The sequence below is a fragment of the Chelon labrosus genome (assembly GCF_963514085.1).
Source record: "Chelon labrosus genome assembly, chromosome: 12".
NCBI lineage: Eukaryota > Metazoa > Chordata > Actinopteri > Mugiliformes > Mugilidae > Chelon > Chelon labrosus.
In genome coordinates this window covers 22863489-22881785 of record NC_140345.1, presented here as the reverse complement: position 1 = coordinate 22881785, position 18297 = coordinate 22863489, and the positions used below count along the sequence as shown (strand labels likewise).

The following is an 18297-nucleotide window of genomic DNA, read 5'->3' as shown; positions in this document are numbered from 1 at the left end:
GCAACACTGAACACAGTCACTGCTATGATACAAACAATTAACACAAAGCACGCTCCTTTGCTCTTGAAACAGTGACTCTGTTTTTAGTGCTGCTAGTTGTCGTCTGTCCTTCCTATGTCAGTCTATTAGAGCTGAACAATTAAATAATTACAAATTATAATCGCAAATCACAAAGAATATCATTTATACAAACCACTCTGACTATTACTTGATTTAACCTTACTGCAGAACGGGTAATAAATACATGCTGGGATTAATTCATATCTTAAAGTTGTCGTCCTTGCATTGAAATGAAGTAATGCTCCATCACATCTATTACAGAGTGAATATTGAAATGAAATTCCAATATCTACTATAAAAGCTGCAAGTAAATATTTTCCCCAAATTGTTAAACCTAAAACCAATCAACCTAATTCCTTCATTGCTGTTGTGCTTCATTTTCACTTCTGTTCTTTAATCTTCTTTATCTGTAATCTAGCTTGTCATCCTTATCCCTCCACTTATTGTAGAGCTTCTCATCCCATCCATAACCAGCGGGTCTGAAGCTTGTTTTAACAGTGATGACCCTGGCTCTCTTTTGAATGGTTTCCAGCTGGCAACCAGAGGAATCATTAGAGATGAAAAGTGGCTCACTGTTTCAAACATACTGTCACAGTTTGGGATTGTTCCAGTAATGTCAAAAGGTATGTGGCCACTTCTTTTACACTTAAGCTGCTTGAACCATTGATGACAACCGCACTGAAATTTTAGCTGAGGAGAACAGAGCTCATCACAGTTGACTCAGATTTCCTTCTCTTTAACATCACTTGGCTTCGAACACATCCGTCAGCTCAACTAGAAATTAGCCACTAATGGCTTTTTAATGAAACTGTAACAAATGTGGAAAGCTATTTTACCATGATTAAAGACAGGGGTTCGCTTTCTCCTCAAATAGAGGCAGACTACAGAAGGCTACTGCTAGCTAGAGCGGAAAGGCCAGAATTTCACTCAATCCCCCTCCCATTCGAAACGCTTAAAAAATGAAATGACAGTTGTTAAAATTGAAATAATGCTCTATAATTTGTATGCAGATGACAACACACCTCATCACATTTTAAATACTTGCAAACAACACCGCACACAAATGCAAAAGCACATTCTCACACGCAGTCTAAATATAAAGACCCATAGTCCTAAAAAACACCATACGGCTGTGCAGCTGGAATCCATGGCAGATCGGAGGGATTAGCCCAGATGACTATCTCATTTTGAGTTATTATCTTAATGAAAACAGCTCATTAAAGCCAAGCTTTGCTCACTTTCTCTCGCTTTTTACTCCTCTATGTCTCTGGCTAATTTCATGACAGGGAAAGAAATGTGTTACGCAGAAATTACAGTCCTGAAACAAACTGAAAGGATATATCGTTTCGACATTTGTTTCTGAGCATAACAGAATAACTCAGCTACACTAAAAATAGACTATTACAGCAATTTCTTTTTTATAAAAAGAAAATAATTGTGGTAGTATTGTACTACATGATGAAAAAACAATGTCACAAATACATTGTACAATTTAATAATATGCCAACTGTTGCAAAAAAAACATTTTTAAGAGCAATTATGAAAAACATTTTTCAGGTAAAAAGCCTTTCCCTCACAGTTTTCTTTTATAAAATCTATAAACAAAAATATAAATAGGTTATGTCAATGACAGCCTCCTATCTTTATAGTTCCAAAAACAAAAAAAATAGAAAGAGTTGTGGCATTTTTGGAATTTTTTAAAAAGGGGAGGCCCTGTTTACAATATCTTTATTACCCCAAGTGCTACTAAGCACATTTCATCCCTGCAAACCGTTAGATTTTCTTTCTTTCTGAAGCCCAAAAGCGTGCTCATTCAAGCGGAGGGAGCAGGAACAAAGAAAATTTGCCAAATCATCTGCCAAAAGGAGAATGTATAATTACAAAACTATTTCATTCCACAGTTGGAAGAATCACAACGACAGTGGTGATGTCATGCTGGAGGTCTCTGCCAAAAATGCCTCCACTGTACCCAAGTCAAACTGCCTATGTCTAATATCGGCCTCCAGCATGCCCAGAATAACAAGATAAACTGGGATCCCAGTTACAAAGGAGACCACAGGGAGAAACAGAAGGGCTTCTGACGTATCAGTGTTTCAAGTGGATGTCATGACTAGCTGTTGTCCTCGTATGATCCTCACCTGAGAGGATGCAGTTTGTGCCAGATATTTCACCAAGGACTTGTAAAAGACACATACAACAAGTGGCTGATATACATTTCAAGTAGTAATTACCTTAATTGTAAAGTTTAGTGTCATCCTCATACCTTGTCATCATTATACAGATGTTTTCTGCCCTACATGTCAGTGTCATGAAAGAATGAGTGTCATTAGTTTATTATATGAGACACATTTGTGCATTTATGCTCTGGTCTAGACCTTATATTTTAGAGTACTGGTTTAAACCTGCTTGGTTTACTCTTACAAGTAAACCTCAAGTCATACCAGGAAAAACCAATCTTGTGCTTATAGTAAAGCAGTTGATATGCGGTATAATGCTCCAGTAATCAAATGAATCTCAAAGCCACAATTCATGTATGAAAAAGTTTTCTTCTTTCCTTTTTTGAGTACCTATGTCAAGTTACTTTTCCTTGGTTGATCTGAAGCCAAAAACAAAGGAATTCAGACATGGTAGTGACTAGTCCTGATGTAGGTGCTGCCACGATGAAATCTGGAGCTTGGCTTAATCGTCCAGACCACTGCAGTTCCATGAAAGATCATTACATTTTATGATCTTGTGTTTGTATGCCATGTTTCTGAAGGTGATCAGCTACTTTTACTTCTGTATAGCTAAGAACTCACTGGTAAAAGCAAAACAAAGGAAAAATAGGAATAATGACAATATAAAGGTATGTGAGAACATAAACATGGAGGGGGAAAATCTAAAGGAAAGAAGACATCGCGAGAGAATTGGAAAGAGGGAGAAATTGTTCCTGATTTAGATCTGAGAGGCTCTGGTCCTTCAGATGTCTCCATCAGCTAACCACAAGCCCAGGCTGAGCATGTGAGGCATGCTGCTTACGCTGGCACAGCTACCCCCTAATGCTAATAACTGCAATGTGTTAGCTACAATAAAACACTCCACACAGACCCCTGACATACGCAGACTCACACAGTCATGTGCAAAAAACCCATCTTTGAGTCAATTACAACAGACGAGGGGGAATTCCCAGACGCAGAAGTAGCTTTAATTCTAAACTGTTAATTTCTTATCCAAATAATTAACAGGACCCTATTATTCGCCAATTATTTATTGTGTAGTTAATCAGCTCGAGCAAACTGTGGTTACTTTTCTTCCTGATGTGAAAGTAATTGTTCATTTACAAACAGTGAAGAAAAAGAGCATCCTAGAAACGTGCCTCTGTCTTTTTACTTTGGTGAATTGCTGACAACTAGTGGTCAGGGGCTGATTTTAACATTAACTTACATTCAAGTGTCAAAACTGAACCATTTATTTTCTGAGCTTTTTGCATTACGTCTCCCATGATACCAAGCGTATTACACAAGACTTACGCACCTACTGAACAATGCGAGCACCAGCCTCCAAAAACAGTGCAAGCGGTGGCTAAGGCTACTCTGACAACTTAATTTCGAATGCGAGGTGCAGCTGGAAGGCACAAACTGTAGAGGCCTAAGTGTTCTTGGAGACTATCAACGTTCTGAAACAAGCGAGATAGAATAAATCAAACTGAGAGAAACGGGAGAGGTCTTTCTGTCAGTGTTGAGAAATACCAAAGCCATATTGCAGGAGGTTGGCAAGCGGAATGCAGCAGGCATTATGTTTACATAGCTTTTATGAAGCAGGTTCCAAAGCATCTGAGGTACTGTCAATATTCATCAGACTACATGAGAAAAAAAAAATCCTTTCAAATTCACTCTAGTAACAGTTTTACACTCCTTATCCACGAATACCGCATCTCTTTCCATTTTAACTTTTAAGCCACATCTTCAGTTTTTTTTCCAAATATTAATTTCCATTTTAACTCATTAGCATTATGTTTTATGTCATTCTCCATGGAAAAACTAACTCACTGTGCTCATTCTGAAACTAATAAGCATCCGTATATATCCCTGGCTTATAAATCAAAGTGTTACGCAGAAGATGTCTCAGACAAATCAAATCCACTGTTTATTTATAAGCAGAATGTAATAGAGTATTAGTCATTTCTAGCAAATAGCTTTCGACTGAGCAACTCTGTATATGCGAGTTTACTGGTTAAAACATCCTGCCTGGCGTTATCATTCGCATAATAAGAGTCGAATTATTCATAGGTTAAAGGGGTGAGGGTGAAATTGAGCGCGCACACACTCACCCTGAGACATAAAACACAGACCACCCACAGTTTGTGTAACATGGAATCCTACGCAAAGAGGCACCCACCTTACTCCTTTTTGTGGCTTTCTATCTCACAAAAAGTCTTTGATGGGTGAGCCAGTGTGGTTGAATTAAATGAGGAAGCATATAGTGAAAAGTGACCCAAAACTGCTGACCTTAGTCTGTGCAGAATCGAAGAAACAAAATAAATTCAAGCTTGTGTGTAACAATCATCTTAAAAGCAACATATAGAGATAAACGTCTTCCCTAAATTAATGGCATAATTCCTTAGTGTCTGCTTATGGCTCATGAAACAAACTGTGGTCTAAACTGCTAAATAACTTCAGCCTTAATTGTAAGATAATTGTTTCCCAAACTACAATATAACCAGGAGCACCCATCAAGTAATAAATTCCATTGGGGGATTGCTCTAGTCCGGATGGCCTGAGAGCAGGGATTAAACAGTGGGGCGGCAGCATCCTGCCCGGTGTATTGATCACCACTTGACTCACTGGGTGCAGGAAGCCACTGGGTTTAATTTTTCCCCCAGCTGCTTTCCTGTGTCTGAGGACTGTCTGAGGAGCTGAAGTAATCTCATCCCACCAGGAACACAAACCTACGCCAAAGCTCAAAAACAAAGCAGTGCAACACTCCAGGTTGAGCAATGGTGTATATGTGGCTGTTCTTTGGCAGGAATTCTGTCCAGATTACTTGTAAACACACCGCAACACTGAAGCTTTAAACAATCTAACTGGGTGACTCCAATATACATGTATGTGACAGTAAGGCAAATTGTTGATATTACAGTTCACAATTTCAATACAAGGGACAACAAAGGGTCAGCAAAGTACAGATTAGGTCAATGGGTCATTAATCATATAATGGATGTGAGGTATTAAGAGAGATTCACATAACAACACATTCAGTCAAGAGACTTTATCTTCACAGCCATTTGCACAATTTATATGACAAAATCACTAAAACAAACATACAATGACCTACGGAAGACTTTTTTCAAACCACTCCCAATCACATAACACTTGGCTCGCATGCTCTGGCTTCCAACCTGCCTGAAATAAAATCCACGGTGTGCCAACATTACTCCATCTTTTTATTATTTACAGTCAGGGATGGGTCTGGTTACTGCTGCAGGGGGTTGGATTCGAGGCAAATAGATTCCCCAAAGCTCCATGTCTTTGTCCAGTTCGGAAGACAAGGCCCCACTGAGATGATGATCAGATGGATTTATGGTGCAATCTCTGAAAGCCATTTGCTCCTGCAAGCCAGGGAATCAAAGGCAAAATTTCCGGATGGCAGTGAGACAGAGATTATCCAGTTTGTGCCATCTGATTGCAAACTTCCACAGGCTGTTTTAACTTTACTTCTGTAATCTTTTCTTTGTGTTTTCTGACTTGTAAAAGATAAGCCGAATAGACATAAATACACTAGATCTCTATCTGTTACAGGAGACTTTGTACTAAGCATACTGAAAGTGAAAATACATTTAACCGCGAGTTTAAGGTTTCACTGATGGAACTACTGCTGTAAGTAATGGTAAGTTGTGATGTAGAGACTCTAGAGATCAGTCTGGTTCCTACACTTCACCCAACACCCTATCAGTGGGTTGTGGTTTGTTAATCCTCAGACCACTAGTGGTTGGTTCTAACTTCCCACTGCTGACCTAGAGTAGCCCACAACCCAGTCAACGGTTAGGCGCTTGCCAAAGTTGCAGGCCTTTACATCTGTCCATTTCTCATGAATTCAACACTGAAATAACTGCTGTTAACTGTCTAATATTTCCCAGACCTTGACATGTTGTTATGAGATAAAGAACATTATTTTCTTCATCTGTAAGTGGCCATAATGATTTGGCTCATGACTGTAGCACATTCACAGTCTATAAATGAGAAATACATATCTCAATTTAAACCAGAAACTAAATCATCTTTCAACAGACCACTACTGCAGGCTGCACAGAGGAGCTGTACGAGTCTATACCCCTGAGGATTTCATATTAATGAGCAGTGGATTTGACCTCAGTAACAGGCAGAGTATAACCCCATGACAGGTCACAGTGTTTTAAAACTTCTAGATACTCAAAATCCAAGCATCATGGCATTAGATTCCTGTTTAACCAAAAGTAAAAGTAGTATGCCTTTGTGTAGTAGGTGGTAGATTGAGCAATGGAACAACAGCTTTGGGTTTTTAAGAAGTCCTGAAAGAAGGGGTTTCCTAATTCACATGTATTACCCATTATTTAGGAGCAATGAGGTTTGGTGGTGTAAAAACCCTAAAAATAGTTTGGAAGGAATCTAGCTGAAGAAAGGGCCTTGTTGGACCATATGCCAAACCAACAAGTCTCAAAGGCACCTCCCCAAATCATCTTGAGGCAATGCATCAATCAGAACCTCCACATCAGTGGCAAATGCACTCAACGGCTATAAAACTCCCAGATCAAGCAGTGCGCTGAGCCAAAACCAGAAAGGCTCTCCTCAGCAAACCCAAATCCTTATCTTTGTCTCGTAAAAAATACAGAGTGTCTGAGAGTGTTATGATCCACTGTAACTGCTGTCCAGGCAGTTCCTCTCCGTCTTTGCTGATCACACCTCATCCTCAGCATCTGGAGAAATTTACCAAGTAGTCAAGAGGAAAATAAATGTGCCCGTAGTATTGCAACATTACATCAATGTTTGCTGTTAGGTCTTTCATGAAGGAGAGTCATTTTGACAATTTCTGCTTCATCTTTTTAAGATTGCTTTTTTTATTTATAATGGGAACACATCAAATAGTTCAATCTGGTAATTCAAGAGGAGCCCCACTGAGTGCGCCTTACACAAGAACAAAACTCAAAGCTACTACAAAACCCTTTCATCCCCATGACCAATTCCATTACATGTATTGTGCTCCAGAGCAGGGTTAAGTCTAATTTCACACGGAGCAGTCCACCCTAATAATTCAAATAATACTTGAACTACAAGAATTTTAGTTTTTGGACTTAAACTATAATAAACATACTATGTCGACATGTTCAACAAATCAAACTAATCAAAGGATTGTAGTGACTGAAAGTGAAAGTGGAAATTAAGGAAACACACAATAATACACAGCAAATCTTTTTTGTTTGTAAATAGCCTCCAGTTTGTAAAATTAATGTCCAAAACAAGTTGACAGCATTTTTTCTGTTACCATACGTTTTGCAGTACAAGTCCTCATTACAGCTTATTTTAAGCAATTACACTGTCAGCAGGAGCTGTAATCTCCAACTGCTGCTAAACGCCCAAATTTCCACATTTGCTGGAAACTATAATTGTGAGCTGCTCTTGGAGCTTTGCAGATGGGCCCTATTGAGCAATCTGAATATCCCTAATATACCCAGTTCCTCTCGAGGGGAAACACGAACATTAAAAAAGGTCCAAATAATTCCGGTCAAATTACACAGCCCTTAATGAACTTCAAAAGATGTGCGGATGTTTTTACAGGCCAGCGCTCAGGCTTTAACAGTAATTATGAAAACAAACCATATTAATGATATCATTTATCATTTCCACACTTTGACTGCAGAAAAACCTACCACAGAACTTCTGTCGTTACTGGACAAAAAACACTAGTAATCTACCAAATTTATAGTGTTAGATTTTCCATACAAAGATCTTTTTTTTCCTTCTTCTGTCTTTTAAAAATCCTTGGGCCATCACCCAAATCACACAAGAGCTGTAGGAGAAATTATAATGGACCAATTGTTGCTTATACCCCTACACCCTGCATCCCTGCTACAATCTAATTAACTCAACCATGGCCTAAAATGTATATATGAACATGATATCTAACCTCCATACAGCCATTTCACATCAATCAAGAATTTTTTCTCAGGGCTGACAAAAGTGAGTTATATTGTAGTGTGGTGAAGTCAAACAATCACCTAAGTTTCCTGCAGATGACAAAGCAATAGTTGCTTTTTGAACATGTACTCCAGATTAAATAACAATACAAACAGAAAAACAATAATAAAACCAACAATAATAATGAAATACAAAGCAATCAAATTACAGCGCACAAAGGAAGTTGGCTTAATTTCCTTGGCTTCTCAACACAATAGTCAGCCTCCTGCCTCCAACTAACACAGGAGAGAAGTGTAGTGGCTCATTTAAATTCCACATGCTAGAAAGAGTTCTGCTGTAAATCTGGCTTTTCTCCAAATTATGTCTCTTGGGTGTACATAGCACTGAAAAATTTGTCCAAATGTCATTTGCAATTCTGCAAAATCTTTTCTTCACTCGAAGGCTTTTAGAAAACATCTGTAACAAATAGTTGTTTTGAGACGACATGCATTACACCACTACCGGTTACTGATACATGACCTTAAGCTGTGTACGAAGCCTGAAAAGCAAGTTTAAATTTCCACTGAACTAGAAACCTGATCGCCTGAGCAGTAGCCACCTGCATAGTATGATATTTACCATTAGTTCTGGGCAGCTCAAGCTCATGTGTTACAAATCTTTTTGCCGCAGTCTATATAATTAGCTGTAATTGACTTCCCTTGAAATGTGTTTCTTCTGGGACATCTGGCCTTGAAATTTCAGCCTTCCCATAAAGGGCCAGCACTGTGCTACACTTTCAGTTTTGCAAACTGCATGGGTGGCAAACATAGGACCAGGCTCTTCTGCAAAAATAAATCTAAGAAAAATGCCTTTCGTATACCGCAGTCCAAAAATGAAAATATTTGTAACTTAACTAAATACAATAATATAAATATTTCTCTTGGGAGAACCGTTTTCAGATTTTTATGCATGGTGATACAAGACAGAGCTCAAAGTGACATTTCTTACTGACATTATCTGATATTATTCTACTGATTACAAGGACAAATCTAAAATGTTGTACAGGGTGCTTTCATGCAACGCCATCTGACAGAGACGTGAAACAATCACAGGTTGTGAATTAAATTCTAATTTAAACGTGACAGGCTAAAGAATGAGATGACCAATTAGAAAATGGCACTTGTCAAATTGAGTAAAGTCACTTCTCAGTTTTGAGTTCCTTGAATATTTCTGGGCAGTGGTCAATTAAGATGTTTTTCATTTATTGCTTAGTTAAAGTACTGGAAATCATACTGGCAAAGGAAAAACAACCATTTCTAAATAACCAAAAGATGGAAGGAAAACGGTGTGCTGGAAACCATCTGTTAAAAAAAAAGCAAAGGCAGATGTGTGTCTTTACACATTTAAGGAGCACTTGTAAATACTTAATTCTGGTAATTTGGATGACAAGACTCTCAAATCCCAAAGAAATATGCTCCTCATTGAAGCCGGCCATCACAGCACTTGCCAATATGTTTTTCTTTTTGTGTAAACTTTTGACAATCAAAATCAGTTTTAAAAGGCACAAATTCATTGTCTTGCCCCAGTGAGAAGGCAGTTTATTTGCTCATGATTTCTTTGGATTATTATTTTTTCCATGTATTTCTCATGAGAATAATTAAGCATTGATAAGAAATACAAAAGCAACTGCTATGTAGCCTTGTTCAATTAACATTTTGCATATAAAGTGCCACCATTGCCAAATTGGAATAAGTTGGCAAGTGTCCATAGCAAATTCTTTCAAATCTATTTTAATAGTATTTAATAGAGATTAAACAACACTTAAGAATACTGTTTATACTGTACCTTCATGTGGTTTTACACCAAGTCTGAATTGACGATGCTACATCAACTAACCGTCACATGAAGAAGCTCGGTGGACTTAAAAGGTTTCAAACAAAATGTTTCAGCATTTGTTTATTTAAAAAAAAAAAAAAAAGGCCATTACGAAACTCCTTGGAAACGCAGCGAGAGAAAAACAATGAGAAAGTTTAACTTTGGCATGAGGAGGACTTTCACATAAATAACAAGAAAATCTGGCCAGCTGTGTTCTGGCCCTGTAGTAGAATCAAGAATAACATGTTTCTCATACCAGCAAAGAACTAACCTGGGATCCATCCCTGAGCTTGAGGATGCACTCCATGGTGTTGATGGTGATGACTACAGGCTCTGAACCCAGCTTGGTCCAGGGTACGTGGATACGTAGCTCATGGATATGACCACTCATGAACGTAAAGGGCAGCTTCAACTCCTATAAACATGCAAAGACATTTGAAGATGAAAAACAAATAGGTAATTCTTGATTTAAAATAATCTGTACTAGAGTATTACATCTGTAGTGCAGAGTGCAGTGTTGCAAGGACATGTGGCAAAATAACTGCAGAGACTTCAAGAACATTTGGATTCGTCATCCATCCATGTTTGAAACAGTACTTTGAAACTAATATTTGAAGACGAGTGGATAGTAAAAACAACAGCTACAGATTACATGCTGGTCCCACTTTTAAGAAAATCAGTCTCAGCAGCAGCCAAATCACTGTTCTGCATCTTGAACTACTCTGTGTGAGAACGAGTCCCATGAAACCAGACTGCCTACACAGAGGCTTCACATGCCTTCTCTGAAAGTCTAAGCCAAAAAAATTAATAACCAAACATATTTCTGAGGAAAGACTGTCATGGATTTCTCCGCTCAATATCCCCATGATGTTTCACTAAAAATTAACCAGATGATCTCTGCCTGCACATTTTAACAAGTTCTTATAAAACTGATATGGAATAAAACAAAGGTAAAACCAGGACAGTTTCCAACACTTTGACACTGCATTACACACAAATCTCTATTCTAAACATAATTCCCACTGTCAGTTGCTTTAAAGCTGCTTCCAATAAGTACTTCAATCACAATCTCTGCTGGGTTAGGTAGTGTTTTGGTCTGTTCTTCAGAAACAGTCAGAAACCACTCAAAAGAAAAGAAAATCCTTTTAATTCACGGCAGATTGATCTAATCCAGACATTACAAGTGTAAAAAAGAACATGGTGTCAAAATAACACTGGAGAGCAAAATATGAGAGTAAATCTATCAAGCACCTTCCAAAATCACAATAAAGATGTCTGGCTGGATGGTAGTGCTGCATGTTTTCTGATTTTAGTCAAGCACACTGTAGCCAAAATGTGGACTAAATGGAAAAAAATACTAGCTAGTGGGGCAGACATTCATTTTAATGCAAGACTTTACTTAGTTTTATGTTCTAACAACTTTAAAATCGGCCTTTACTGTGAAAACATGACGCAGTATAGCACTGGCACATGTATATGCTTAGTTTCCTCAATGGGAAGGCTTATGCTCGGGTTATAAAGTGGTTTGCCCCCTAATGCAGGTTGGTGATTTAAGTACCCTTCACATCCTCAAGTCTTTTAAAGCAAAACACTGAATTTGACCTGACTACCAATAGTAGACCGGCATATATACACTGCTAATAAATAAATAAATAAATAAAAGAAAACTTTTTAATCTGAATATAGCATCAAGTCAATTAACTTCTGGTATATTGATCTGGTCAGTTAAGTAGCAGAAGGGATTGTTAATCAGTTTCAGCTGCCTTGGTGTTAATGTAATTAACAACATGTGCACTGGAGGAGCACCAATGAGATGTCTCCCAAAACAAGAACGGTTTTACAGTAAAGCAAAATTTCCCTCCTCATCTTTTCTGACTTTTTTTCCATTAGTTTTGCATTTGGCTAGGGTCAGTGTCACTACTGGTAGCATGAGACAATAGCTGGACTCTACAGAGGTTGCACAGGCAGTCCAAATCCGCCAGGATGGCACATCAATAAATGCCATTGCCAGAACTGCCAGTTACTCTAGGAGACTCTGGACAGGGCTGAAGAAGGTCCTCAACCCAGCAGCAAGGTCAGTATCTGCAGCTTTGTGCCAGAGCAATACAAAATAACCCCCAGCAAGCCACTGGTGTATGACCTATTGACCAAACAATCAGAAACAGACTTCATGAGGGTGGCCTGAGCATCCAATGTCCTCTAGTGGGCCCTGTGCTCACTCCCTGGCACCGTGGAGCTCTGCTGGCATTTGCCGTAGAACACCTGAACTGAAGAAAAGCCCTGTGCTTTTCACAGAAGAGGACAGGGTCACCCTAAGTACAAGTGACAGACATGAAAGGGTCTGGAGAGGCTGTGGAGAACAGGGCTAACATTATTCAGCCATTTGGTAGCGGGTCGGTGATGGTCTAAGGAGGCACATACATGGAGGGACAGACGGACCTCTACAGGCTAGACAACGGCACCATGACTGCCATTAGGTATCAGGGTGAAATCCTTGAACCCACTGTGTGACCCTGCGCAGGTGCAGTGGATCCTGAGTTCCTCCTGGTGCACGATAATGCCCGGCCTCATGTGGCGAGAGCATGCAGGCAGTTCCAGGAGGATAGGTCCCTATAACGTCACCAGGTTGCCAGGTCCTTGAATTTTATTGAGCAGTGAATATCCAGTAAAGCAACCAAAACTTGTGCAGCTGAAGGAAAATGCATTCATAATCGTGTATATGAAAATGAATATATGTTTTTCTCCAATATCAGAACCTTTTTCCGGAATAACCACATTGCCTGTTTAATGCAACACATTAAAGTATAAAATATGTCTGCGATGTCTCGTCTTGGTCTTATAAGACAAAGCTCAACAAGGCAGAAGTCACGTTAAGCGTACAGTACCTGCTCCAGTACATCCAGCTTCAGGTCCAACTTGCTGAGCACCACATCCCCTCCCCAGAGCGAGAGCTGCAGGTCGGAGGGCTTCAGATTCTTGATGTACTTGTTCACATAGCTCATCAGGAGCGGTGTGACGTAAGACTCCAACATCTTTTTAGCTGTCCGGAAAACACACAGTACACAATGGACAAATCAAGGTGCTGTCATTCAACGCTGATTATTTGTACATTACATTACCAAATCTCCCTTTGCCCTTATATCTCAGTCATATTCTATAAATACTGGTAATTCTGAAGCTTACACCAGAGAACAGGGATTTTTTTTTTTTTTAAACAGCCAAGTATTTTGACTTGTCATGGCACAGGTGCACAGGTGTGTGACTAATGACATTAATGGCTACATTTAGATCAGGTGTGCCGGTTTTAAGGTAGCCTTACAGTGCGTATCAGCTCACTGGAGTGGTTTATTTAAACACTTAGGGCACACTTAATGAATCGAGTGATAATAAAGATATTAGAAACTGTCAAAGTGTCCGTTGGGCTCTATTATTAAAGGCTTAAAGTCTGCCTCTCTAATCTCCAAACATATGTCGTTACAAAAACCGCGAACATGTTAAAGTCAATATTAAAGTAAAGTGTATTTGCAAACTGATCATATGTGATAATGACAAGCCGAGGCTTAAAAACACATGTCTAGTAATAATTCTGTTCGCTTGGGTTTAATGTCATTCTTAACAAAACCTTCACATTTCAACAGCTCTACTTTTTTGGCCTATCGTTCATTTAAATACAGCGGAATGTCTGAATTAGCCTCCTTGCTAATGTGGGTTCACTTTTTAGGATGCAACTGAAGAGGCATGCGAGCAGTGAGTAGCCACACCATTTGCAAATTTACAGCAGTGTAACTACATGTAACTTTAATAATGAACACAAGGCGGGTAACGTAGGATAATATGTAGTTAAATCAAACTTAACGTGGACTGATATATTAGTAAAAGGCTCGCTGTGCCCTCCTGTCATTTCAGCTTTTATGACACAACACAGCAGCATAGCAAAGAAGCTAAGCTACGTGGTCAGAAGAAGTCGCACTAACTCGGTTTCAGCTGGCTTAACGTAGTGTCCACGTGTAAAACAGAAAAACAACTCCTTACTTGTCTCCGGCTTGCTTCCTGCAGCTATTTGTTGAAAGTGCCGTTTAATAAAACATGTTCATCCCGTTAACGGACGTTAGCCACATCGCTCAGCGGCGCTAGCTCAAACGTCATCAGTAAACACAAACGCGGCTTCCGTAATGCCTGGTGTTGCCTTTCGGTCCGTGGGAAATTTGCGTTTCGCCGTACGGCTCGCTCAAACGACGGAAACTAGGGGTAAGCGAGACTTTTCTGTGGCAAGGCTGTGGTTACTGTGATACTAAATAGCTGTGATATTAATCGTTTTCAAGATGGCATCGGATTCTTGGAGTACACGTTCACATGGCTCAGCGTGAGCGGCGTGACACGTAATTCCCAACATTTTTTCACTGCCGTGAACACGCATCAAACATTGAATGAAGCGTGATGTCGTCCAACACTGTTTTGCGCAATATACTAACAATTCTCCTTTGGAAACTCGGGCTATCGCAGTACTACTAAACGAACAAAAGTAACTAGTGCTAGTTCCGAACCCCATAATGTGGAATATGCACCATTCACACTCGCTGCTTTAGTGTGTAATAGCACAAAAGCACCATAAAATTAATTATTTCTCCATGGAGTTCAGGTGTGCCAGTTTTAAGGCATCAGTGCTGCGCATGCAAGTCCACTGGAATGGTTTATATTTGCACACTTAAATGGAAATCAGCCCAAAGGTATTATGCACCTGTGCTTTTCCTGCTATGACAAAATCGTGCTAGTATATTATTATAGGCTTAAATTATACCTTCACTCTGCAAACCGTGTGGTTATATACTTTCATACTAGCCCCAAGCCAGTATTCAGGGCGACATAATTTTATGCTCACTGATGTGGTTCTAACCACTGAGCCATAGAACATGCTCCTTGATTGGCACTCTGTAAACATAACGTCCTTATGCCTAAATTCATAAATGTTAAATGTGCATTTAGAAATCACAATGCGCGTGTTCCTCGCAGCTCCGGGCTGTGCGCAAGTAAGGCTTTGTGTGAGATTCTTAACTGCTAAGCAAAAGAAGAAAACTCAAGACGGACAGCTCTTCAATATGGGCTGGTGCCTGCAAGGAACTATTTCTAGAACGCATTGAAACGATTTTCTTCACGAATCCGGTTCAGTTTTGAGAACGAATGTGCAATGCAAAAATCAATTGAAGTAAATAATGGAGACTGATCTGGAATTGAAATATCTTAATCGGGTCCTGAACTCATTTTAAATAGCCTGTGCATGACTTTCCATTATTGGCTACGGGACTGCAGACTCAATTAAATGTACAGATGGAGCCTAGCGAGGAATAAATACTAGAATGGTAATTAAATTACAAGTCAATTATAGACAATGAAGTGTCAAATAGACCTGAATGACAATAAAAACTGAGCGCTTTGTTTAATTTATGTGTTATTTCAGAACCATCGGCTTGATCATTAAACATAGGCCTATTAGCCTAACCTCATTAGAAAGGTACAAAGTAAGAATGTATGAAAACCTGGGTGTTGTTTTTATACTTGTACGTATCACACGTGGAGACACACAATTTATGCAGTTTAGGCTCATTTTAACAGTATCTACCATACCACACTTTGTTTTAGTGTAGTCACTGAACAGTTTTGACAGACTATAGGTTAGGCCACGGGGATTACACATTAAAGCAAACAAAAGTCATAAACAAAACCACATAATTGTAGCCATAGAAAGAGCAAACCTCTATTATTGTCAGTTTAACCTGGTCCACGCCCTCCATTCAAACTGTTGGACTGTTTGTCAGATTTGGTGGTGGATCTTAATAAATAAATAAAAAAAAAAAGTAAAAGATTTCTGTCACAAGCCATGTATATAGTCATTTGGAGATAAGAGGCCAGAGCAGATGAGCCCAGTGGCCTGCAGTCAGTGCAGCCTCTCCCTGTCAGCTCGGCTAGATAAAGCTTCTTGAGGACACAGTCCACACAGGCCGGTCACAGATGACGTTCGCCGTGTCCACTTTTTGCCAACTGTGCGTGTGTTCCAACTGCGCACTCACAGATGACTCTTCTGAACCAAGATGTCCTAGGCAATAAATAAATAAATAAAAAATCACGCTGTCATACATTTTCTTATATCCCTCCGCTCTTATGAGTAGTTAATTAATCACTCTGTAGCTATAGATAGCAAACCATTTACACCAGACTACCAGGCTCAATTTGATAATCTTCTACTAACGGCACCCAATAATTCATGATGTGGGTCTTTAAAGCAGTAGTAAATTAGACCACGAGGAATCTAATTATTGTTCTTTTTGAATAAAGTGATATTTATCGTATTTATTTAATACTTACGATACAAAACGCATTCATTCCAGGTGCCTCTAGCTGCCTATTTCCAATCGATCAGATTCTATCGAATTTAAAAAAAAAAAAAAAAAAAGCTGAAAGACTTGACGACTTATTTTAAAATTTTATTTTAAATATTTATATTTATGTCAGTTTATGCCACTATTTTGAGCGTTCTTCATTATACTATGATGTAATTTATAGGCTTTAAAATGGTTTAATTCAACGATTTGGTTTATTACAAAAGTTTTAAATTATACTTTGTCAAACAATTAATAGCAAATAAATGTAAAAAATCCATTATTATTACTATTATTATTATATTAGTATTATTATTATCATTATAATCATTATTATTACATCGGGCATTTTTGCATCGTTATAATTTTGTGATTTCTTGATTAAGCATCTTTTTTTTTTTTAACGTGATCATCAAGCAGCCCAGTTGTTTTGCTGTGAATGTGTGTTTGCATTTTCTTGCTTTTCTTTTCATTAAATAATTAGCAGAATCCTGCAGTGCGTAATAAACCGGGCCTTACTAATGGTCTTTCAGCAGCCATGAACGCCGTTTTAAGTGGTCTCTTGTTATTGCAGGCACTTCGTTTTTTTTCTTCTTTGCGAGCCCATTATCCATAAATGCTGCGCCTTTTCGGGCAATTCATTGCACTGTTAGGTGAAAATCAAGTTTTAAACGACTCGTTTGAAGCCAGTAATTTCTGCAGTGATCAAGAAACAGCGGGCCTGAAGGCCAACTGTGACAGAAAAAAAACGCGAGATGAGGAGCGATCGAGAGGAGCTTACTTCACCGAATCATAGAAAATGATTTTAGATCAGCTCTCTCTGTCACAGGCCGCAGCCCTCGCGATTAATCAGTGGCCACAGTCAGAGTTTAGTTGGAGGAAATCCAAAAGTTATATTTAGCTTATTTGTATCTACACAAATCCGTCTCGACCAGGCAGCCCAAGGCGCTCCCAGTTTCAACTTGAACTTGTGAAGCTGCATGGAAAATATATTCTTTCTTCTAAAGTTATTTATTTAAACAATTCCAACTAAAGATCACATTTTAATTGCTATAAGCGAGCCACTTTGCATCTCTTGGGATGTCGTTTAAAATTCTCAGTAAGCTAAATGATAACTAGTAGCAGATTGACACGCGTCCAAATCGTTACAGAACGGATCCTAAAGACGCTTTTACAAGCAAATCCATTGGTGTCCGTTTGTATTTAAATTCTCAGACAGCTAGTCACTCATTACCGGTTTGCAGGTCAATTATGATATCAGAGGTGATGCAGATAAAGACATGTGATATGGCTGCTAATGCGCCTAATATAATAGAATCAGCCTCATAAGGCTCTAGACATGGAAGATGATAATGGAGCTTAAAAAGTGTAGACTTACAAAAACACTAATAGGTGTCAGGGAGACATTGCCACTGCCGTGCGTTTTTATTTAAAAAAAATATATTATAACGCTTTAGCTCAATTATCACTCACAGTGACACATATGATTTATATGATATATAAAATATTTTTCTAGTCCGCAAGACTTAAACAGCTACAGAGGTCCTCTCATGTCATTTCATGCTCCCTGCTAACTGATACCTGCTGGTCAACTGTAAAAAGCCCACCATAAGCTCTCACTGCCTGCTGGCTGTAAACATACAGACTATTAACTTGATGGCCACGCTAAATGGCTTCAGCTAAATATTGCTTTTGAGCTATAACACCTTTGTCTTTGCATAAAAAAAACGTGAAATGAAAACAGAAACGAGTGCGGATGTATCATGGAAATATTTATTTCTAAAATACAATTTAACATACTTTAAACTTATGACTGTTTTTTGACAACTTTATCATTTCAAGGTCAGAAAAGAAAATGG

At 38.8% G+C, this 18297-nt stretch overlaps 1 protein-coding gene across 3 annotated transcripts in view; it reads right to left on the bottom strand.

Annotated features, from left to right (window-relative positions):
* Nucleotides 1–14335, bottom strand: part of vps13b (vacuolar protein sorting 13 homolog B) — a 284402-nt gene extending 270067 nt beyond the window's left edge. For 2 of the 3 annotated variants that reach the window (XM_084556273.1, XM_084556271.1), the window contains exons 1-3: nucleotides 14097–14335; nucleotides 12950–13104; nucleotides 10336–10479 (exon numbers count right to left, since the gene is read on the bottom strand). In XM_084556273.1, coding sequence (XP_084412399.1) covers nucleotides 10336–10479; nucleotides 12950–13096 — 291 coding nt within the window. In that variant the 5' untranslated portion in view covers nucleotides 13097–13104; nucleotides 14097–14335. Of the gene's footprint in view, nucleotides 1–10335; nucleotides 10480–12949; nucleotides 13175–14096 lie in introns of those variants that run through there. The other variant, XM_084556272.1, reaches the window with a different exon arrangement.
* Between the last annotated feature and the right edge of the window lie 3962 nt (nucleotides 14336–18297).